The sequence below is a fragment of the Borostomias antarcticus genome, assembly GCF_949987555.1.
Source record: "Borostomias antarcticus genome assembly, chromosome: 10".
Classification (NCBI taxonomy): domain Eukaryota; kingdom Metazoa; phylum Chordata; class Actinopteri; order Stomiiformes; family Stomiidae; genus Borostomias; species Borostomias antarcticus.
In genome coordinates this window covers 10,545,441-10,567,827 of record NC_140243.1, presented here as the reverse complement: position 1 = coordinate 10,567,827, position 22,387 = coordinate 10,545,441, and the positions used below count along the sequence as shown (strand labels likewise).

The 22,387-nt window shown below is 46.9% G+C and overlaps 1 protein-coding gene across 1 annotated transcript in view; it reads left to right on the top strand.

The window, feature by feature from the left end:
• The window catches only part of xxylt1 (xyloside xylosyltransferase 1), a gene marked incomplete at its 5' end in the record, with an annotated part of 39,863 nt that extends 18,881 nt beyond the window's left edge, over window positions 1-20,982 (top strand). The window contains 2 exons of the mRNA XM_084444000.1: window positions 642-774; window positions 20,251-20,982. Coding sequence (XP_084300126.1) covers window positions 642-774; window positions 20,251-20,647 — 530 coding nt within the window. The 3' untranslated portion in view covers window positions 20,648-20,982. The remainder of the gene's footprint in view (window positions 1-641; window positions 775-20,250) is intronic.
• Window positions 20,983-22,387: the final 1,405 nt, after the last annotated feature.

The window sequence follows — 22,387 nt, the reverse complement described above, 5'->3', positions numbered from 1 at the left end:
GGCCTCTCATAGTCAGGTCCTCATATAGCTTTGCCCTGGCTTCTGTGTGCTGGCCTCAGCCTCCTGAATGGCACCATTCGTCCGTTTTGACGTAAACTGCGAACGTCTCTGACCAATAACCATGCTCTGTTATTGAGCAGCGCAGTCGCGCAGAATCCCATGCTCAGCCTGAGTTTGAAGCCTATAGATCAGTGAAAAAAAGCTGATTTGAGAGCTGTTAGCTACATCATCCCAGTTATTTTATGTCATTCTAAGTTCTAGATAGCCTACCTAAATGTCCAGGTAACCTCTCCCCAGCTTCTATAATCAGCAGTCAGAGCTGATTATTATGAAAGATTCAAGCTCGGACCGACACGCCGCGGTGTTGGAGCAGCAGTTCGCGGTGTCCATGGCACGTCGGTCCGGCACCTGAAGAATTTCCTAACCTTTCATCACCATGCCAACCGGCTAAAAAACAGGAAGGTGAAACAATGAGATGACGAGGATGTGTATTTCCTGGTAACCGCTGTGATCATGTAGTATCCACACAAAGATGCACAACCAGTTGCCAACCTGACTGCGTATCAGCAGTGCAAATAAGAGATCTTCCATAGCTGTGATAAACAGTTTATAAAAACTGCCTACCTGCTTTTGTCTTTCAGATCTGAACCATGTGGTGCAGCTAGACCTGGACTTGAAGTACAGGACCAACATCAGAGAGCTCTTCCAGGAGTTTGGACGCTTCCCCCCCGGGGCCGTGATCGGCATAGCCCGGGAAATGCAACCTGTCTACAGGTACGGTACACACACACACGTACCCAGATACCCTGACGACGACAGCTTGCTGTCGAAACATTGGCAGTCTACATAAAATAAGTACAGTATTTAGCGTCAGTGCTTAAGTGTGTGGTGGCAACACATACGGCAGGCCTAAGTGTTAAAAGACAAGGCCGCTATTTTCTTGGAGAAGGTCAAATGACAGGGCCCTAAGTTCATCAGGGTTTTGCTCACCAATATTCTGAATATTGAGTACATATTCAAAATTATACTTGTTCCTAGGATTCTATGTTTACTTTTTTTTGTAAGTTATCCGTTTACTGGAGGAAAAACCTTTGAGGATTAAATCTCTTTTATAACAGCACTCTGTCATCGCAGACATTTTCAAAACAAGACATGCACCAAAATAGAACAATTGCCTGAATGGAAAACAAGCAACAAAGGAGGCCTACGTGACAATGGGGAGGTCAAAAGCAGCTACAGGTACCTCCTTTAGAAAGCAGTTCAGACACCATCCTCTTGAAACGGCCCATAGTGGCCAGGAATTCCAGCTACAGCTTTTGTCCAGAAGGCCCTTCCAAGACGGTGCCTGAACACTGGCCATGAGGGCTGAATATAAGCATAGGTATCACAGCCAAATAGTAGGGCATCTACATTTGTGGCTGTGTATTAGTGCCATTCCTGACACACACACACACACGCACACGCACACACACACACACACACACACACACACACACACACACACACACACACACACACACACACACACACACTTCTCACTATTTCTGGATCGGAGGTCATTACAAGTTTGCTTTGTTTCCTTTGTTGCCCGATCTTCTTTATATATATCTATATTTTTTAAAATATTATATTATATATATTTTATAACTTGACATAATGGAGGTGTGAGAAAAGCTGGGTGGTTTGAAGGAAGGAGGCTGATGGGCTGAGTGGTGGAGAGGCTGAGTGGTGATGAGGCTGATGGGCTGAGTGGTGGAGAGGCTGAGTGGTGATGAGGCTGATGGGCTGAGTGGTGGAGAGGCTGAGTGGTGATGAGGCTGATGGGCTGAGTGGTGGAGAGGCTGAGTGGTGATGAGGCTGATGGGCTGAGTGGTGGAGAGGCTGAGTGGTGATGAGGCTGATGGGCTGAGTGGTGGAGAGGCTGAGTGGTGATGAGGCTGAGTGGTGGAGAGGCTGAGTGGTGATGAGGCTGATGGGCTGAGTGGTGGAGAGGCTGAGTGGTGATGAGGCTGATGGGCTGAGTGGTGGAGAGGCTGAGTGGTGATGAGGCTGAGTGGTGATGAGGCTGATGGGCTGAGTGGTGGAGAGGCTGAGTGGTGATGAGGCTGATGGGCTGAGTGGTGGAGAGGCTGAGTGGTGATGAGGCTGATGGGCTGAGTGGTGGAGAGGCTGATGGCGGAGGGGGAGCAGGGCTGGTCGATACAACCATGTGGCACATCAATGCCAATCTGCTGGAAAGTAGGCCAGGCTAAAAGCCCGGAGGAGTCGGGACGAGACGCAATGATTTAGACGTGATCTGTAGCCTCAGGTGCCCCTTCCAGAGTGACAGCTAAGTGACAATGACAGGAGCTGGCATTGGCGAGAGAAGGATGGGTTCTCAGCACTGCTGTCAAGACCAATGTCCATGTCCAAACAGGAGAGGGGGAGAGAGGAGGAGGAAGAGGGGGAGAGAGAGGAGAGGGTGGAGGAAACGGGAGGAAGAGGATGAGAAGAAGAAGAAATATTAGAGAACAAGTAGCAAAAAGTGAGTGAGCAAGGAAGAGGAGGGGAGGGCCAGGGAGAGGTGATGGAGGAGGTGTTTGGAGTCATGCCGGGCGGCCGGCTGGGGGATGGGGGGGTTGAGGGGGCAGGGGGCGAGTTAGCTGTAAAGGAAACTCCTGTGTAAGTGTTGTGACATTTTGAAGGTCATTGTGTTTTTTCGGCTGGAACAACAGGAAGTCCTGTGCTGTGGTCATCGACAGGGCTTCATCCCCCCCCCTCTCTCTCTCTCTCTCTCTCTCTCTCTCTCTCTCTCTCTCTCTCTCTCTCTCTCTCTAGCCGGCCATAGCAGCACAATAATTAAATTCCCCAATCATCTTTTTTTCCCCATTTATTTCTTTTGTACAGTACTCCTCTCCTCATGCAAGTCTCACAGTAAGCAACAAATATTTGTGTGTGTGTGTGTGCGCACACACTTGTGTGCACCTGGTTATGCAAACACACATCTGGAATAGTTGAATAGTCAAACAGTAACTTTTCAATCAGGCAGTTGGCAGACTGCAAGTATAAAAAATAAAAAAAATAAAAATTGATTCATTGCTTTTGTGGTTTGATATCAGTCAAAGAGATCCATTGGGAATTGTCACCTAGGATAGAGGAAATGGAAATTAAATCTGCTGCTGAATGTTAGATTAAGATTATATTTCCCTCTCACTAATTAAGACTCACTGGTGTGTCTCGTAAGACCTGATTGGAGTGAATAATCTGTCCATTCATGTCACGAATCGATAGAGAACAGGCATCTTGGGTCCAGGTTCGGGGCTCAGAAGAATAGGGCGAGCAGATGTTTTGAGTGACGAACGCGTCCACATCGCAAGCCTTCTCGTGCCAGAATGCCCCGGTCACTAAGATCACTGCCAGCCAAGACCACCGCCTGCAAAGTATCAGAACCACTAGAGGACACTGCAGACAACAACTAAGGCCTGAAGCCTCTTTGTTTTCTCCCGCTCCTCTCCTCCTCCTCCTCCTCCTCCCCCTCCTCCTCCTCCCGCTCCTCCTTCTCCCCCCTCTTCTCCAAGACAGGCAGCAGAGAGGAGAATGCACAGAATTCTCAGACTATTGTTTTACATCCAGCCCCCCCACCCCGATTCCCAAAAACAGATGTGTCACCCGCTAGAAACGTGCATACCACGACATCCGCAGAGAACCGTAAACACATACCAGCGCACGTCCAGTCTCAGTGTGCAGTGCACCATAGCATGTCAGGTCTACCGTTAGGCTAACGTGTTGGGAGGAACATGGTCTCGGGAGATCTATCTGGAGATTGTCCATAGTGCGATAACGGGATGATTTTCTCTCTCAGGAGCCTTCTGGAGGATTATTTTTGAGTTCCTTACTGAGAAAACGGATGATGTGTAGCACACAGAAACACAGGCTGATTAAACCCCAGGCTCTGATTTTCAACGGAACCCACCTTAAATGAGAATGTGTGTCCGTTGCCCTCTCTCTGAAACTCGAGTGGATAGGGTTTCACCTCATCAATGGCGGCCGTCACCCTTCAGTTGTCGCAAATCCAAAGAGGATAAGACTTGTTTTTGGAACGCAGCCCATATGACTGTGTCCTGTTCCGTAATCTGTAGCTACATTTTCTGCAGGCACAGCTGTGTGTGTGTGTGTGTTTGTTTGATGTGTGTGTGTGTGTGTTTGTTTGATGTGTGTGTGTATGTGTGTGTGTGTATGTGTTTGTTGGATGTGTGTGTGTATGTGTGAGCCAGGGGCTTTGTCATTCCAGGCCTTTGTTCCTGGGTTGATAGTAACGTCCCTATCGAGGTACGAACACAAACATGGCCGCTCCATTTAGACCACTGTTTTTCCATCCAGGCTGTGCCATCAAAACAGGACGTCACACACTGTGTGTGTGTGTGTGTGTGTGTGTGTGTGTGTGTGATTGAGTGAAAGAGAGGCAGACTGGGTCATGCTCGCTCACAGCACAGGAAGGCTTTGTGGCGCAGCTGCTTACTGGTATAAACAAACATGTCTAGGAGGTCTCATCCAGACCATACGTGTGTGTGTGTGTGTGTGTGTGTGTGTGTGTGTGTGTGTGTGTGTGTGTGTGTGTGTGTGTGTGTGTGTGTGTGTGTGTGTGTGTGTGTGTGTGTGTGTGTGTGTGTGTGTGTGTGTGTGTGTGTGTGTGTGTGTGTGTGTGTGTGTGTGTGTGTGTGTGTGTGTGTGTGTGTGTGTGTGTGTGTGTGTGTGTGTGTGTGTGTGTTGACAGGAAGGAAAATAGATGACTTGACCAAGAACACCTGTGCCTGACCCCCATCTGAAAACATTACCCTCCAACATTACACACACACTCAAATACTGTACATAACCACACATGTACACGATATGCATTGTATGTGCTCTGCGCCATGTTAACGTCAGCATATTAACGAGGTTGTATCTGTGTCTACGCTGCTCGGTTAATTGGTAGAGCTCCCAGTGGTGTGCTGCTCATATCCACCCCTCAGCGCTCCCAGGGGGCGTGTCCTAGGACATCCTCGGTCCTACCACTGTCCTTGTGACTCTCTCAGAAGAGCAGTCTTCAGAGCAAAGCTCGGGGAAGACTCGAACAATACCTCCCCTGTGTCAGGCAGAAAAGAGAAAGAATCCAATTGAGCTCGACTCGCGTACCATCAGTCTTCCACGTGATTGGGAAAGCGCCTTGAGAGGTTCAATACGTGGCTAGGATTGATGTTCGGCCCTGATGTTAAACGGCGTACTCGAGAGGGAGATGAATGCAAATGTGCACGTGTGTGTGTGTGTGTGTGTAATGTTTGTGCACGTATGTGTGTGTTTGTGTGTGTTAGGGGTGTAACGATACACTGATCTCACGATACGACACAATATTGGGTTGACGATAACAATACGATATGTGGATTTGCGCCCTCCTGTGCGTGCATGCGTGTGTCTCCGGGAGTAGGAGTGGATTATGTTTCGGGGTGAGCGATCGCGGACACAGCCGGAGCAGCTTTCCTGGCAGAGCGATGAAGGGCTCGGGTTTCTCCAAACAGATCCCTATCTCTCTTCCCTCCGCGGTCCTGCCAGAGTGGGCCTTCTCCGCCCGGACCGTGTACCGGGGGAAACCCCTGCTAACGTGCTCCCATTCTGTAGTACACACACACACACACACACACACACACACTCACTAGCATTCCGGGGCGAGAGTTCACGTCATTTACCAAACGCAAGCTCAAACAGCCGGTAATTTACCAGATCTTACCCGCAGGCCCCACGTCACGACCATGTTCCAGAGAGAGAGAGCGAGAGAGAGAGAGAGAGCGAGAGAGAGAGAGACGTACTGTTGCAATGAGGTACTCTTGTTGTGATTGGCTAAGTCATAACTTGTCCTGCCAGCCTGTTTGTCCAAATCATAGCACCACCATTATTCAACAGGCTGAGCTGGAGCCAGCTACACTTCCAGGAAGAGAGGAGATTTAGACAGTTTGTTAGACAGAAAAGGACAACCGCCTCCAGACAAAATCAAAATCGATCCCAAGAGCAGCAAACCTCTCAGTTTGAGTATCAAGTATTTTGTCATATGTGACTTATTCCGAACAGCTAACCCCAATAGGATTGCGTAAACCACCATTGTAAACTGACTAGGACATTTGATTTATTGGTTTCATAGTCTGCTTTCACTCTCACCATCATCATACACCTTCCTGCCTTGTGTACTTTATGGTTTATGTTAAAATTAATTTTGTTCAAAGTGTGTGGGGACGTGTGTGCAAGTCTTGTTAAGTTTGATTCTTCGTTTGTGGGTGGATGGATGAGGGTAGGTGTCACATACGAGACTAGTGCTGTATGATTGTGTCCATTTGTGCGTCGCTCGCCTGCGTTACATTTGTTACCCTAGTGGTTTTGGAGCGGAGTGAAGAGGTCTCTAAGCCGCTGGTCTCGTTGTGCTTCTAATCGAGCCAGCGCCGTTGCGGGGGAGCACTTCCTTCCCAGCTGCCTTCAAGCACACGGCCCCCGCCAATGAAAAGCTCATTATTGGAAAAGATGCCCAGTCTTTTCCTGCCTCTCTCACAGACGCATCCGTAATGTGTTCGAACCCAGCAGCCCCGCCTTATGTAACGCCTGAATCTGCAGCCAGAGAGATAGAGGCACTGGGCTGCCGCATGCCAGGCAGAGAGACATTAACCCAAGACTGGTGTAAAGTTACCCTTCAACCCTTCAGCTGGAGCAGTTTGCTCACGAGGAATGGGCCAAAATACCTGTTGACGGGTGCAGAAGTCTCATTGAGAGTTAGTGAAATCGCTCGATTGCAGTGGTTACCTCAAAAGGTTGTGCAACTAAATATTAAGTTAAGGGTACCTTCATTTTTGTCCAGGCCAGTTTTTTTTTTAAACGATTCTGTTGAACCACAATTCAAAAGCAATGGCTGATTTTCATTAGTTCATTTCCAGTACATTTGTATTTATTATTACATGTACTTTTGTCAGTTTCATGTTATTTCAGTGACCATTGTGGGTTTTTCTTTCTGGCCACGTCTGTATGGGCCTATATTCTTAGCTGTCGTTCTGACTGAGCTCACTTTTCACAATCACGGGAAATCTCCAACATGACACAAAATGGATATGAAGACAAAATGTTCAAGATACTGATAACCTGTCTATTAATTCTCGATTACTAGTGGTCCAAACCATGGACAATGCAAGAAATAGGGATGGGCTGCACTTGAAACAAGCTATCCAACACATTTGGAGAGGATTTGAATTGCAATTTTTATTCTCAATGTTTCCATTTTGGCACTGGTGATTTTGCTCTGGCTAAAATCTCTTTGGGGGACGCCAAAAAATCCTCTATGCAGGAAAAACCCTGAACTGTCACGGGGGGTGTAACTGTCCAGGCAGAAGGGTGGTTGGGGGAGATAATGGGTTGTGATGGCGTCTATGTGTTTCATCACTAGTTTCTATTCTACATGCACATCATGACCACTGGAGTGAGAGCCACTGGCTGGTAGTCATTCAGGCAGTCATTCAGTCTGTCCCTGTGGTTCTTTTTGGCCCATTTGATGGCCTTCTCCAGGGAGGATCTGCTGCACTTGTAGAGCTCTGTGTCGCCTGACTGGTGAGCAGTCCTCCTCACCTTAATTTTTGTTCTGATCTGTTCATCCAGGGTTTCTGGTTGGGGAACACTGTGGATGTCCTGGTGGGGATGCAGCTGTTAATGCAGTCCCTCACGTGGTTGATGGCAGATTCTGCCCATCCGTTCAGGTCTGGCGTGGATGTTTTGTAGTAATCCCAGTCAGTATTGTCCATGCTTACTTGCAGTCTACCCTGGTTCTCCTCAGACCAGATTTGCTTAGATCAGCGGGTGGGCAGAGCCATCTTCAGGCTCTGCTTGTAGGCTGGAAGTAGTAGCACAGAGGCGTGGTCTGCCCTCCCGAAAGCCGGAAGCGGAAGTGTACAATATGCCCCCTTGATGGTGGTGCAGCAGTGGCCCAGTGTTTTGGTCTTCCTGGTTGCACAGGACACATGCTAAAAGTACTTCGCTGCAGCAGTTTACCGACCTAAAGGTTGTCACAGGTGTAGCTTAAGTCCTCAACACGAACACTTATTTGGACTGATCATCCAAGATATAAATGACCATCTGACCCTTCAGCCCCTCTGCAACTCAGATGAGATCTTTAAAATGTATCGCATATTCATTGAAGGTTTTACCATGCTGTACACGCCGCAATGATGTGTTGTTTTAGTAGTCTCCCGAAGTGTGTCTAATATATACCTGGCACATTGATGTGTGGACAAGCGGCCCCCCTATCCACCTGAGTCACCCTGTAACAGCTGTAATTACTCCCCCGCTCAGGAGCCTCTAAACACTGTTATTGTCACCGCGCGGTCAGAACCACCTCACTCTGTAGGGAGAAAGCTGTGATTATTTGAGTGTGTCATACTCTATGTAGCAAGTGGCAGTACGCTGAAGAGGAACGAGAAGAACCAACAAGAAGGCCAACCTAACAAAGTTATGCTTTTGAAATGGGTCTTAGTTTCGTGATTTCGTGAGTGTGTGAAGGGAAACGGCACAGCTTAGAATTGGTGTTTCAGAAGAGCTGGAGAGAGTTGTAAATTGCTTGTGTAAGGTTTTACCTGCCAACACTTTAATATCCCTGTTACCCCCCCCCCCCGGCCTTGAAACACTATATTTGATAAGTATATCTGGTAGATCTGCGAAACAGGCTCTAGTGAACAAGTACTTTGTCTTTCCTTTCTCTCCCACTCTCTCTCTCTCTCTCTCTCTCTGATCAGTTCTTTCTTTCCCTCCGTCATGTTGTGTAAGCCACTTTCTGAGTTCAGGCGCCTCTCTGCTCTTAACAAAAGTGGTCCAGACCGGCCCTTCACGCAGACCGGACCACTTCAGAGCTTGGCAGCGTGTGGAGGGGATGGAGGAGGACAGGAGGTGGAGGGGATGGAGGAGGACAGGAGTTGGAGGGGAGGAGGAGGACAGGAGTTGGAGGGGAGGAGGAGGACAGGAGTTGGAGGGGATGGAGGGGGACAGGAGGTGGAGGGGATGGAGGAGGACAGGAGTTGGAGGGGAGGAGGAGGACAGGAGTTGGAGGGGAGGAGGAGGACAGGAGTTGGAGGGGATGGAGGAGGACAGGAGGTGGAGGGGATGGAGGAGGACAGGAGGTGGAGGGGATGGAGGAGGACAGGAGTTAGAGGGGATGGAGGGGGACAGGAGGTGGAGGGGATGGAGGAGGACAGGAGGTGGAGGGGATGGAGGAGGACAGGAGGTGGAGGGGATGGAGGAGGACAGGAGGTGGAGGGGATGGAGGAGGACAGGAGTTGGAGGGGATGGAGGAGGACAGGAGTTGGAGGGGATGGAGGAGGACAGGAGTTGGAGGGGATGGAGGAGGACAGGAGTTGGAGGGGATGGAGGAGGACAGGAGTTGGAGGGGATGGAGGAGGACAGGAGTTGGAGGGGATGGAGGAGGACAGGAGTTGGAGGAGATGGAGGAGGACAGGAGTTGGAGGGGAGGAGGAGGACAGGAGTTGGAGGGGATGGAGGAGGACAGGAGTTGGAGGGGATGGAGGAGGACAGGAGTTGGAGGGGATGGAGGAGGACAGGAGTTGGAGGGGATGGAGGAGGACAGGAGGTGGAGGGGATGGAGGAGGACAGGAGGGGCAGATGGAAGCTCTGAGAGCTGGCAGGCTGGGGATGGAGGAGGAGAGACGGGCTGAGAGGTCCTGCCGGAGTGAGACCGGACAGGCAGAGCGCGGTACGGGAGACAGGGCTGCATTGTGCCCTGATTTACAGGAAATGTCATATTGCTCAAAGGGCAGATTGGGTGCATAGAAAAATCGTTATCTACTATCTCTCATGCCTTTTACCCAGACCTAATTAGAGCCTAGAGGAAAGAGCAGTGTGACATGGTAGATAAAGATGATACAGGGATGCAGTATAAGGATAACATTAGTCTCTGGGCCCAGGCTCTCCTACAGTCTGTGATAACAGCACTACAAACAACAGAAGTCAGTCCAGAGCAGCATGAGAGGAAAATGAAGATCACTGTACAGTACCATATACAGGGGGAGGGAGGCAGGACAGGGGACTACATAGCTGGTTCAGAAGACACGAGTGGCATGTCTTTTTGAAAAGCGTTTATACTGTAGTTGTGTGTGTTTTTAGGTAAGTGAGTAAACTGTTCCAGGACAGTGTGCTTAACAGAGATCTGTCAGAGGCAGATCCAAAAGAAGATGGCGTGGGTGTTGCTGACTGACCTTGTAGAGTAATGATGAGATAGATGGTCATATTGGAAAACATTTTACTTGGTGATTAAGAAAAGAAGCAGAAATGTTTCCTTGAAAAGTGTGTAATGGAAAGATGGCCTCTCACGCATGTAATCACACAGGTTGTGTTTGTGTATTGTTGGCAAAACAGGACACAGGTTTCTGTGTTGCTTTTGGAATTCAGGAGGAAAACACTGACGCGAGGAAGGCGAAGTGAACGGTGAGATGCTGCGGCACATCTGTAGTCTTCATTGTAAACACATGTCCTGGCACGCTAGCCGCACAGAGCCTTCCCTTAAAGAGTTCCCGCTGTGCTGCTCTCTCATGGAAAATATTGTTTCACGCAATTTTGATGTCGTTTGAAATCGGCCCACCTGGATTCAAGATCTTTGTTGGCCAAATTCTCAGAAGGGAGATTTTTCTATATGGCCTCTTCTCTGTGATATTAATGAAAGAATTTGTGTTATTCTTCTGTATCACTGTAAATCTCAGGCTTGATCTCGTTATTCCACACGTGTAATTTAATACAGTAAGAGCTGTTTTAAAAGAATCATTTTATATTCCTAACCGTTTGCCCAGTGTATTAGAGCCAGTGTTGGGCAGTAACGCGTTACTAGTAACGCGCTACAGTAATAATATTACTTTTTCCAGTAACGAGGGGTGTAGCGAGTTACTAATCACATTTCAGTAATAATATTACAGTTACTTGCCCCCAGAAAGCTCGCTACTGCATTACTTTTGTCATAGGCCTGCTCTGTTTATTTATTTTCGTTTTACAAAGGGTGAAATAAAGTTTTGATTTCAGATTGAAGAACGTTCCGCTCATATCACGTCCCGTCACATTATAACCAGGCAAGCAGCGAGCGAGCGGAGCTATTTGAACATGACGACGTTAACATTCCATGGCTGGAAACACGCACTATTTCGATTTCCTGGAACTGAAAGACAACAAGAATGTTGTCAAGTGTAAACTGTGTGTAAGTTCTACTAAGACTCTTTCTTGTGCCAGAAACACCACCTCAAATCTCCTGAAACATTTGCTACGCCAACACAGCAACATGAAGTTGGTGGAAAGAGAACCGGACCGTGATGAGCACGCTGCAAAAGGTAGTCAATATGGAAAGTAATATATTACATAAGTAACTAGTTACTTTTGGCTGGGAGTAATAAGTAAAGTAACGATATTACTTTTAAAAAGGGTAATGAGTAATAAGTAATATATTACATTTTTTGAGTAACGAGCCCAACACTGATTAGAGCTACTTATAAGTTTGTGTGTTTGCGTACATGCCCATTTAAGTACACAATATAAATGTAATATAATATAATATAATACAATGTAATATCTTCTACCAACATGAAATTCAGTTCAATGTAGGCTTCACTCACGGCTCACATTCTCTACGCTACGATCGGCTTCCATCATATTCTAAGTCATCTTCTATATCCTCAAAATCTGATAACTATTCAGCCATATTGCACACAATATTCGAGGCACCAACAAGCCGATCGTAGCGCGATTGTAGCCTACAGACAGAGAATAGCCAGTCTGCGCGCTGTGCGCATGTGTGCTGGAGCAAGTGGGAAGCTTTATTTCGTTTCTAAAGATGTTTCTAAAGATCATATTACAGAGGCATGTGAAAACCACAAGCCCTCGCTCTATGGAAGCACAACTAGCGATTCATAAATAGATTGATGAAAACAACCGTTTCGCGACTGAAAATAATTTTTTTAGAAGCTGCATTCTCTGTGCCCCATTTGCCACCATTACATGGATATACTTGGCTCACGCTGGATTTTACATTTCTTCTACAGGCCTCCGAATTACACCAAAGTTATCTCGGTGAGTCAAACGTCTTATAATATGCCGTAAATAAGGTTGTCGAAAATGAGCATTCTCCTTTAAGTCGGCCATCTCCGAGTCTGAGGGTCACGCTGTAGCAAGTACTGCAGGGGATGCTTGAGCTTATATAGCTATTTATAGAGCGCCAATAAAAATGTGCCATGATGGATGAAAGCTGTCAGTCCCACAAGACTTGGCTGAGCTGCAGAGAGAGAGGAAGCACTTAGAATAGAAGGCGTTGTGCTCCTCCTCGTCACCATAAAAAAAACAAATGTGTATTTCAGATCGCCCCAGAAAGGATAGCAATTTATCAACCTATAGAAATAAACAACCAGCTCTTTGAAATAGTAAATGAATATAAATACTAGATGTACTAGAAAATATTAGATGCAAAGGAGGGGAAAGTTATGATTACAGGGGCCTTGCACTAACAGGGGCCCCCTTAAACCATTATTAATATTTTTTATTATGATATGGTCTAGGTTTGGGAGGTCCAAAATTATATATAATTTCATAGGGCCCAAAATTTCTAGCGGCACCCCTGGGTAGGTTGTAAATAAGACTGTCCAAAAGACTGAACTACCCCTTTAAACAAAATTAATTTATCTTCCAAAAGACTCTTGCCCATGTGTACCTAAATACAGTTATGCTTTTAAACATTTAAAAACTCTTTGGAACCTGTTGAACGACTGTATAATCGTTCCCACAAATGGCCAGTTTGTGTTGTGTTGTGGCCGGTTTGTGTTGTGTTGTGGCCGGTTTGTGTTGTGGCTGGTTTGTGTTGTGCTGTGGCCTGTTTGTGTTGTGTTGTGACCGGTTTGTGTTGTGGCCGGTTTGTGTTGTGTTGTGGCCGATTTGTGTTGCGTTGTCACCTTTTTGATGCGTTGTCACTTTTTTTTTAATGCGTTGTCACTTTTTTTTTATGCGTTGTCACTTTTTTTTGATGCGTTGTCACTTTTTTTGATGCGTTGCCACTTTATTTGGATGCGTTGTCACTTTTTTGATGTGTTGTGTTGTGACACTTCAGGTCCACTGTACAAACTGGTGCAACCCAGTCCTGGCTGCAGTGTAGAGAGCGACAAACAAGCTGCTAAAGCAGGGGTGGCCAACCCGCCGGTCGCGAGCCGCATGCGGCTCTTTGCCCGTCAATGTGCGGCTCCTCCATCCATTCCCCAAAAAAGTTGGCTTGCGGCTCTTCCATCCTTTCATTAAAAAATAAATTCATTCATTCCATAAGAACGTTTCTCTCTCTCTAGTTTCGCTGTGCATTTCTTCCCGCCCATTTTAGTTTATTGCAGATTTGTCATAAAATCATGATTCGTTTCGCTAGTGAGGAAGTCGCGTGAGAACCACTTCAAACCAATCATATAGGTAGCAAATCACCTTGGTAACAAAATTATTAGGTGCGTTTACATGGACAGTTTGAATCGGTTTCAAATAGGTTTGGAAGACCAAACCGATTGAAAATATGTCATATAAACACCTCAATCCGACTGAAATGCCCCAACCCGATTGAAATCCCAATCGCTTTCAAGAAGGTAGTTTAAACCTTTTCGAAACCGTTTGGTCCGTCATGTATACTACCTTGAAACGGATTGATGCTGCGTTCTGCGTTCATTTTGTGCATGTTCAAGACTTGACTAATCAAGGCACGCTCGACAGTTCCGTAGTCAGCTGTTTGTAACCATCGTAACGCAATCACTCACGGCTGCGTGCGCGTTCGAAACATTTGTTTCGTTGTCACATGTAAACATTCAACCAGTTTACTTTGTATCCCATGTATATGCTCAAGCTGAAATCAGCTTGAAATCAACCAGATTGAAAAATATTTGTCATGTAAACGCACCTATTGTAAACAAAATAATTTGCTTTGCGTGGGTCATTCTCTTTAACGACAAAAGCTAACGTAGCCTAGGCTACTGTACACAACCAAAGAATGGCTGGAAAGAAATGCGCAGCTAAAAGAAAATATGAAGACGAACACAGGACATTTTTTACCCGAGTGGGGAGAGTATTTTTTTCTTCATAGAACGTAATGGTAAGCCATTCTGTCTGATATGCCAGACATCATTGGGACATTTCAAAGCCTCATCTCGAGCCCAGTCCAGCCCAACCCAGCCCAGTCCAGTCCAGCCTAACCCAGTCCAGCCCAGCCTAACCCAGCCCAGTCCAGCCCAGCCTAACCCAGTCCAGCCCAGCCTAACCCAGCCCAGTCCAGCCCAGCCTAACCCAGCCTAACCCAGCCCAGTTCAGCCTAACCCAGCCCAGTTCAGCCTAACCCAGCCCAGTCCAGCCTAACCCAGTCCAGCCCAGCCTAACCCAGCCCAGTCCAGCCTAACCCAGCCCAGTCCAAAATATATTATGTCAGAAAATATCTTGTATGTATTAATTTTAAATAAATTAACTTTAAATGTATATTTAATGGACAATAATGTTTTTCTTCTTATTTTAGACTGGGGTGCCTTGGGATTATAAGTACTTATGAAGGGTGCGGTGACTGAAAAAAAGGTTGAGAAACGCTGGTATATATGGTGTGGCTCTGGGTGCTACCACAGTAATTTTTGTGGCTCTTAGTCTCTGACTGGTTGGCTACCCCTGTGCTAAAGCTATTGCTGATTATGGTGTTTTGTGTGCACAATACCACTTAGTGCGTTGTTATCAACTTGTTTGCTAACAAAGGCTGGAGCTACTAGTTAGCTGTTGATAACGAGATCAGCTGTTGCAACTGAAATGCTCACCTCAGGAGTGATCATTTCCAGTTCCCACTCACACCTCCCGAGACAAATGGAATGCACCATAACCGCTATGGGTATCCGCTAAATTACCATGTTTAATGCTTTATGTATACTATCTGTTAGTGTGAAGTGTGAAGATTTCTGTACAGCCAAGATCGAACCCAGCATGGGCAAGTGAGCGTAAAGACAATACTGCCAAGCAACACAGTGACACCTGTTATATAGACTAGTTTCTCAACTTGCATTTAAACGATAAGCTAAACTTCAAGCACTAAAAGTAAACTAGACATTTTCAGGTGGATGAAAATATAGTCTGCACATTAAAATGATTGACTTTATAGAAAACTATATCTCGCCTATAGACTATAGATTTAACATGTCATTGGCTGTATAACTCCCATCTCTAATGTACATCTTGTAAACTACTGTCTGCAGACTCTGAACCAGCCCACTCCTCCCTCCACTACTGCTCTGCTTGGCTGTTAATGAATGTGAATGGGAAGTCTGCACAAAACTAGCAACGCTTTGGAAATTGGAGAGGAAAGATGTCAAGCAGAAAGAGGAAACTACAGGTGGTGCTACAGTAACCAATTCAAAAAGCCAGTAGGACAGCACAGCACATGAGAGGTTGTGGTGGGAGGTGGGAGGAAAGGTAGAGGAAAGGTAGAGGGGGGAAGGGCAGTTAAGGGGGGGGGGGACAGGGGCGGAGGTCTGCACTCTTGAGTGCAAGCCCCTCTAGTTTGAGGTATAGTTTGGCTTCAACTTCAACGAAAAACTCACCAGGAACTTCTGAGTTGAATGAGGGGAGTGCTGAAATATTTTGTGCCCGTCTTGCTTCCAAAACACCCGTAGAATTGTAACGCTTCGGAGAGTAGCGCCAACAGCATGCTACTGTATAGCCTACTGGAGGTACAGTAACGTAACATTGAGGGAAAGCTGCAGGTACTGTATATAGCCACAAAATGGAATGGTTTTTAACACAATTAAACACAGGTGCTGCCCAGGTCGCTGTCCTACAGTACTGGTTTAAAGACTGTGCTAACACTACAGGAAATAGAGAAATGTAACGACTCCCTGCTACAGAAAATGTTATGATAACATCGCTGAACATGTCATTGTATACCAGTCACTCATTAAGCATATGTTCAGATTAACAAAAACAAATTTTCCTTTTGGTAAATTCTGGAGCTCCCATTGACTTTGGCCCAGGGGGCGCGGTGCCTGAACTCACCTGCCACTGTATCTGCAGTAGCAAACCAAGTGAAAAAGTGGAGTCAAGTTGACCCGTTCCATGCGGTGGGAAAGTGGCTGAAGTGTGGTGACCCGGCGGTAGCGAGGCTGCCAGAGGACTCAACCAGCTTTCCTCATCACCTTTTAACTCAACCAGCTTTCCTCATCACCTTTTAACTCAACCAGCTTTCCTCACCACCTTTTAACTCAACCAGCTTTCCTCACCACCTTTTAACTCAACCAGCTTTCCTCATCACCTTTTAACTCAACCAGCTTTCCTCATCACCTTTTAACTCAACCAGCTTTCCTCATCACCTTTTAACTCAACCAGCTTTCCTCCACCTTTTAACTCAACCAGCTTTCCTCATCACCTTTTAATTTCCCCATGTCCTCCTTCTTAATACACTCCCCTGCCACTTCATCAGGTACTGTACACCCAGCAAAACGAATGCAGTCGAATACAACAGTACTGTAATAAAAATAGTTTTAAATTAGTTTGTGATGCTGTTTAATTGTATTGCATTGTACTAGCACGTATTTCTATTATTTTGGCCACCCTATTTCAATCAATAGGGGTGGCCAAAATAATAGGAACACATGCTAGTACAATGCAATACTATTCAACAGTAGGGATGTAACGCTAACCGGTATAATGATAAACCGCGGTAAATTTCCATTTATCGTGATAAAATAATCACTAAAACCATGTTTGATTTCTGCGCCTTGAAAAACTCACTTGTAAATACTGTCAAACATCAACCAAATTTAGCAAGTCTCCAAGACGCATTATTTTAGTCTTTATGCAAACAAAAAGTACATACTGTAGTGCTGCTAATTTTATTTGTGGTTTTCAATATAAATTTTCAATAAGAAATTATTTCAGTATGTATATCAGTAGTTTTTGAAAATGTTCAGCACATTTTATAATACCGCGATAATACTGATAACCGTGATCATTTTGCTCACTATAATTGTGATATGCCATTTTCATACTGTTACATCTCTATTCAACAGCATCACTAGCTCCATCCTCCAAAATGATCATATAGCTGAATCACCACCTCTCGTAAACTGTTTCTACATAAAGTGAACATTATAACAATCAAGAAGATAGATTTATTACAGGACTGTTGTATTAGACTGCATTAGTTTTGCTAGGTGTACCTAATGAAGTGGCCGGGGAGTATATATGTCTCTTCTAATTTCCTCATCTTAAACCCCATGTGCTGCAGGACAGTGACCCTCTGCAAACCAGCATTTTTGCTGAGTAGGCCTCAAAGTATTTTAACTCCTTGTGTTCCTGTATACTTTTTTACCTGTATAAATGAAATTAAATGAATCCTCCCACTGAAGCTGCTGCTATTGTGTACCGGGGGGGGTTAGGGTAATGATTTAGCATTTCAAGAATAATACAGCTCATAAATTCCACTCATGCCCGGGGCTCAGAGCCCAGATACTGTAAGTGGTGATGTGTATTCTCTAGCAAACCTGCTGACTGGCCTGATAATGCTCTAACGACTGCACCGCTTGATTCATCTTCCTATCCCCACGTATTTGAAGAAGTACTTCTCCGCATGAATATTTCATATCTCGGAGGAGTTCCAGGAGACTGGCCTATATTCTATGATTTTTCTATTCTGAGACCATGTGCGTGTTTTTTTTTTTCCTTATTGTCCTGTATGTCAGGACTGAATATCTTGCAGCCGGCCACCCAGCCAGCACATGAGCTGAGCACGTAGTTCCGTCCCGAAGAGGACATTGGGCCCCAGAAAGTCCAGAGGTCAGGCCTACAGCGCCTTCGGGTCAGGCTCGGGTCAGATATACAGGCCCTCTGTCATAGGCTGAACAAGACGTGCAATGAACCACGGCGGAACATTTCATCAAATGAATTATGAATTTTTCTCAGTCAGTGACTCTGCAAAGCATTTATCAGAGGGAAAAACACTGGTACACCAGAGGGCTGACATTTAATGCCGATAGAAAGTTATCAGATTATCATGGGATTGATTATCATGTAACACGACTGTTGTTTTTCACGGTCCACATTCAGCTTCCGGTTTCTAGCTCCTAGTTATTTTATAGCGAAGCCGGTTTCTAACTCCTAGTTATTTTATAGCGAAGCCCCTCTTTGCGGGGAAACGTTGTTGACAAGCTCATCATGGCGTCTCATTATTAGTCAGATGGGCTGATTTTCACCTTGCTTTTCCCCTTCAAACTTTCCTCTCGTTGGCAGGGAGGGCGTTCTTGGCCCAGTTGGGCCAGAGACACAGAGCCGGGTGTGTGTCTGGGAGCGCACGTCCATGCAAACATACCACAGATGCCTTGCAACTTTGTCTCATCTCAAAGCCACAGCCCTAGGAACATAAGAGGACTGAGAGGACATCATACTAGAATTGAATGTCCGCCCATTAAGCGCAGTTTCCAAAGCTCCCACACCCAAACAGTACAATAATAGCTCCTTGTGCCTGTGTCAGTCTTTACATACTAGTCTGGAGAACTGGGTGCTGGGCCACGTTTCACCAAAGAATCTCAATACTGATCTGCCACAGTGAGTCGGCCCGTCTCGTATGCTGATGGTGATCTCCTCAGCAACCCGCGTTGCCTTTTTCACCAACTGTGCGAGCGTCACCGTGGCGTTTGCCCCGATTTTGAAATTCCAGCAGATGGATCTCGATCCGTTCACAACATTTACCCAGGCATTTCCTGCCAATCTGTGGATTTCCTGCCGGAGCCGCTGCTTTCGAGAGGCCGGCCGGGCAGGTATGTGTTTTTCGCCGTGCGGGGGGGGCTGGAGGTCTCCGTCCGCCCTCAAAAACCCCTGTCAACTCTGCGGGGGGGGGGGGGACGAGACCCAGAGTGTGAGGTTGGGACCGGCCTGTAGGGTGACCACCACAGCTGAGCAAACAGACCGGCCAGCTACCAGGCTGCAGGCCGCACATTCCTCGGCGACAGAAGGGAGCCAGAGAGAGCTTGAGGCTGGCTAGGCTTTTAAGATCCGGGATTGCTGGGGGTTAATCATAAAGTCAACCCGGGGGTTATGTGTCAGCATCAAAGACAGCCAGAGGCTACTGTAGGAGTTGTATCCTGATGTAGTTGTATCCAGAGCTTGTCAAAAGCTTATTCCATCTGTATTTCACTATGATGACTGAACCATGGAAAGCCTCATTAGAAAACACTGACCTAACATGAGTCTTCACACATTAACAGTGTGTAGCTGAGAGAGCAGTGTAACAGTGCTGCAGAGCTCGACACCGTGGCTAGTCAAGCGGGTATCGCGCCACTGAGCTAGCAGAGGCCCCTGGCGCTCCTGGACTAGACTGCCTCTCTTCCTGTTCAGGGCCTCAGTGCGGTTTGCTCAGCAGCCCTGGCCTAAAGCAGACTGACTGGGGACCAGCCCAATAATACACTTATCTGAATGAGACATTTCACCACTAAAGTAGGTCCACTAAAGCTTCGGGGACATTGGATTAAATTGCAATGGGAGCAGCGTCTGGTTTAGATGAGGACAATGTAGTCAGCATAGCAGTTCCTATCACCCCCTCGTAATAGTCTTATCAAGTACAGAGTACATCCAATGTAATTGCTTTATTTCACTGGCACTGTGAAAGAACAGCCAGGAATAACGATCTTTCTTTAGAAAATTGTCAGCAAAGAATAATCAATGGCAGTTCAGTTCAGTACAGCAATTTTGCTAAATAAAAATGTCCCCGGTTGACTACCACAGAACAACACAGAGGAAACTAAGTTCTCTGATCCCACTTCAGTATCCTTTCCTTTCCTGCACGTCTCGTCTACAGTACTGTATGTCTCTCTCTCTCTCTGTGTGTGTGTGTGTGTGTGTGTGTGTGTGTGTGTGTGTGTGTGTGTGTGTGTGTGTGTGTGTGTGTGTGTGTGTGTGTGTGTGTGTGTGTGTGTGGAGTAGGAAGACAGTCTGCCTCTGCAGCTGCATCAGACAAAACATTAACAAAAAAAAAAGATTGAGAGACTGAGTGTTGGAGAAGGTCTTTTTTTCCGTGCTGTAAGTGCAGACGGATCACTTAGAGTGCCAGCGCAACGGCGCTCCGGCGTGGAAGACATTTTCACCTCAGCGTTCCAATCACCCTCTCGAGTCCTCTCGCTGTGTCCGGTTTAACAGAACGGAACGTCTCCTCGCAATTAAAGGGTCTTTATCTCTGTTCCCGCTCAGGCACACCTTCTGGCAGTACCGGAAGGAGAACCCCAGGAGCAAGGTGGGTGAGCCCCCTCCCGACGGCCTCCCGGGGTTCAACAGCGGGGTGATGCTGCTGGACCTGGCGGCCATGAGGACCTCCGCCCTGTACAACCGGCTGCTGGAGCCGGGCAACGTGGCCAAGCTGGCTGACCAGTACCGCTTCAGGGGCCACCTGGGGGACCAGGACTTCTTCACCATGATCGGCATGGAGCACCCGGAGCTCTTTCACGGCCTGGCCTGCGGCTGGAACCGCCAGCTGTGCACCTGGTGGCGCGACCACGGCTACGGGGACGTGTTCCAGCTCTACTACCGCTGCGACGGTCCCGTCCTCATCTACCACGGGAACTGCAACACGCCCGTGCCGGACGACTGAGAGGCAGGGCGCGTCAGTCGCGCCGGGCCCCTAAGTCAGCATGATATTTCAAATAGACGTGAATTCATTCTAAACGGTATTGGAATGCTTCATGGACCGGGTGCTTCACTCTGTCTGTATGCAATAAATGCGCGTTGATCGTGAATATCAAACATGTATCGCCACACATTCTCAATGGAGACGTTAATGCGGATGTTGGTTCAGAATGAATGCGCTTCGTAGAACCGTCAGAACTTTTCTGGTTCTTGGGCGACAGGACACGAGAAAAGTCTGCGTTTTTATTAAGTTGGACCCTGGTGACAAAAGCAACACCTTGCCTTTGTTGGACTCCCCAGCGCCACCGTGAGGGATGCCCCTGCTGGCCAGGCGCGCCGCTCTAGCCCCGCCCCCACCGCTACTCCAGGAGGGGTGGATGATGGGATGTGAAGCTGAGATGGACCTCGCATATTTTAAATGCTGTTGCTCATTCTCAGTTCCCTTATTGGGAATGTTGATTTCGGTACTAAACTGTATGTGCGTGAGTGTAACGCAGATGATGAATTCACCATGCTGAATGTAAAATGTCTTCGAATGTATTATTCTCTGGACGTTTGTCATGATACTCAACATGCTCTGAAAAGGTCAGTGTACCCCATTCCCACTGCTCTTTTCATAATTCTCTCCCTGTCTCTCTTTCTCTCTCTCTCTCTCTCTCTCTCTCTCTCTCTCTCTCTCTCTCGGTCTCTCTCTCCCTGTCTCTCTTTCTCTCTCTCTCTGTCTCTCTCCTTGTCTCTCTCTCCCTGTCTCTCTCTCCTTGTCTCTCTCTCCCTTGTCTCTCTCTCCCTGTATCTCTCTCTCCCTGTCTCTCTCTCCCTCCCTACCCTGCTCTGTTTCCTGCTCTGTGCCCACTATCAATCTCTCTCTCTCTGACGCTGCTCTCTCTTTATCAGCAGGGAAGGCTAATGTGTGCCTATTCACCACCTGTCTGCTGTGCAGAGGGCGTCCTTTGTTTACCTCTGCTGCCGCGTGGGAAGGAGAAATGAACGTCACCGGAGTAGGGAGAGAGGAAAGTGGAGTGGAGGAAAGGAGGAGAGGTTAGCTTTGATAGTATGGTGCATGTACTTGTACAGATCAGACAAGTGTCCATATGACACACATGCGCACACGCACGTGCACATGCACGCACGCACGCATGCACACACACACTTCCAGGAGTGGGATATAGCCATGAGTGACTGCACACTGACCCACTTTCCAGTTCCTCGCTGTGCTTGGCAAACGTTCTTTTCAAAGCAACGTCAAAACTCAATGTTCAATATCCAGCACGAATCGTCAAATGTAAAAAAATAAAAAACTCCTCAGTCACACATGAAAAGAAAGGAAGAAAGAGCCTCAGGAATCTACTGAACACCTTTTCAAACATTTCTGTCAAATCGCAAACTGACATAGAAAATAATGACCTGTATGATTTAGTATATTTCAAAGAGAAGAGGTTCTTTATGTAGTAACCTAGTACTCTGTTTGTGGTGCACCTCGCGACCAGGAAGGGACACGCATGTTTCCTTGGGGATGAAAAGCTCCACAACACTCCTTCCATCATCTTGAATCGTATAAACTGTGGAAAGGAAGAGGTTAGCGGTGCAGATTGTGATGGGTGGACGATACAGTTCAATTCAACTTACCGATATATGGTCAGAGAGCAACTTTAATAGTACACAGTAAACAACAGCTGATACACAGCGCAAAACACAAACTATTATT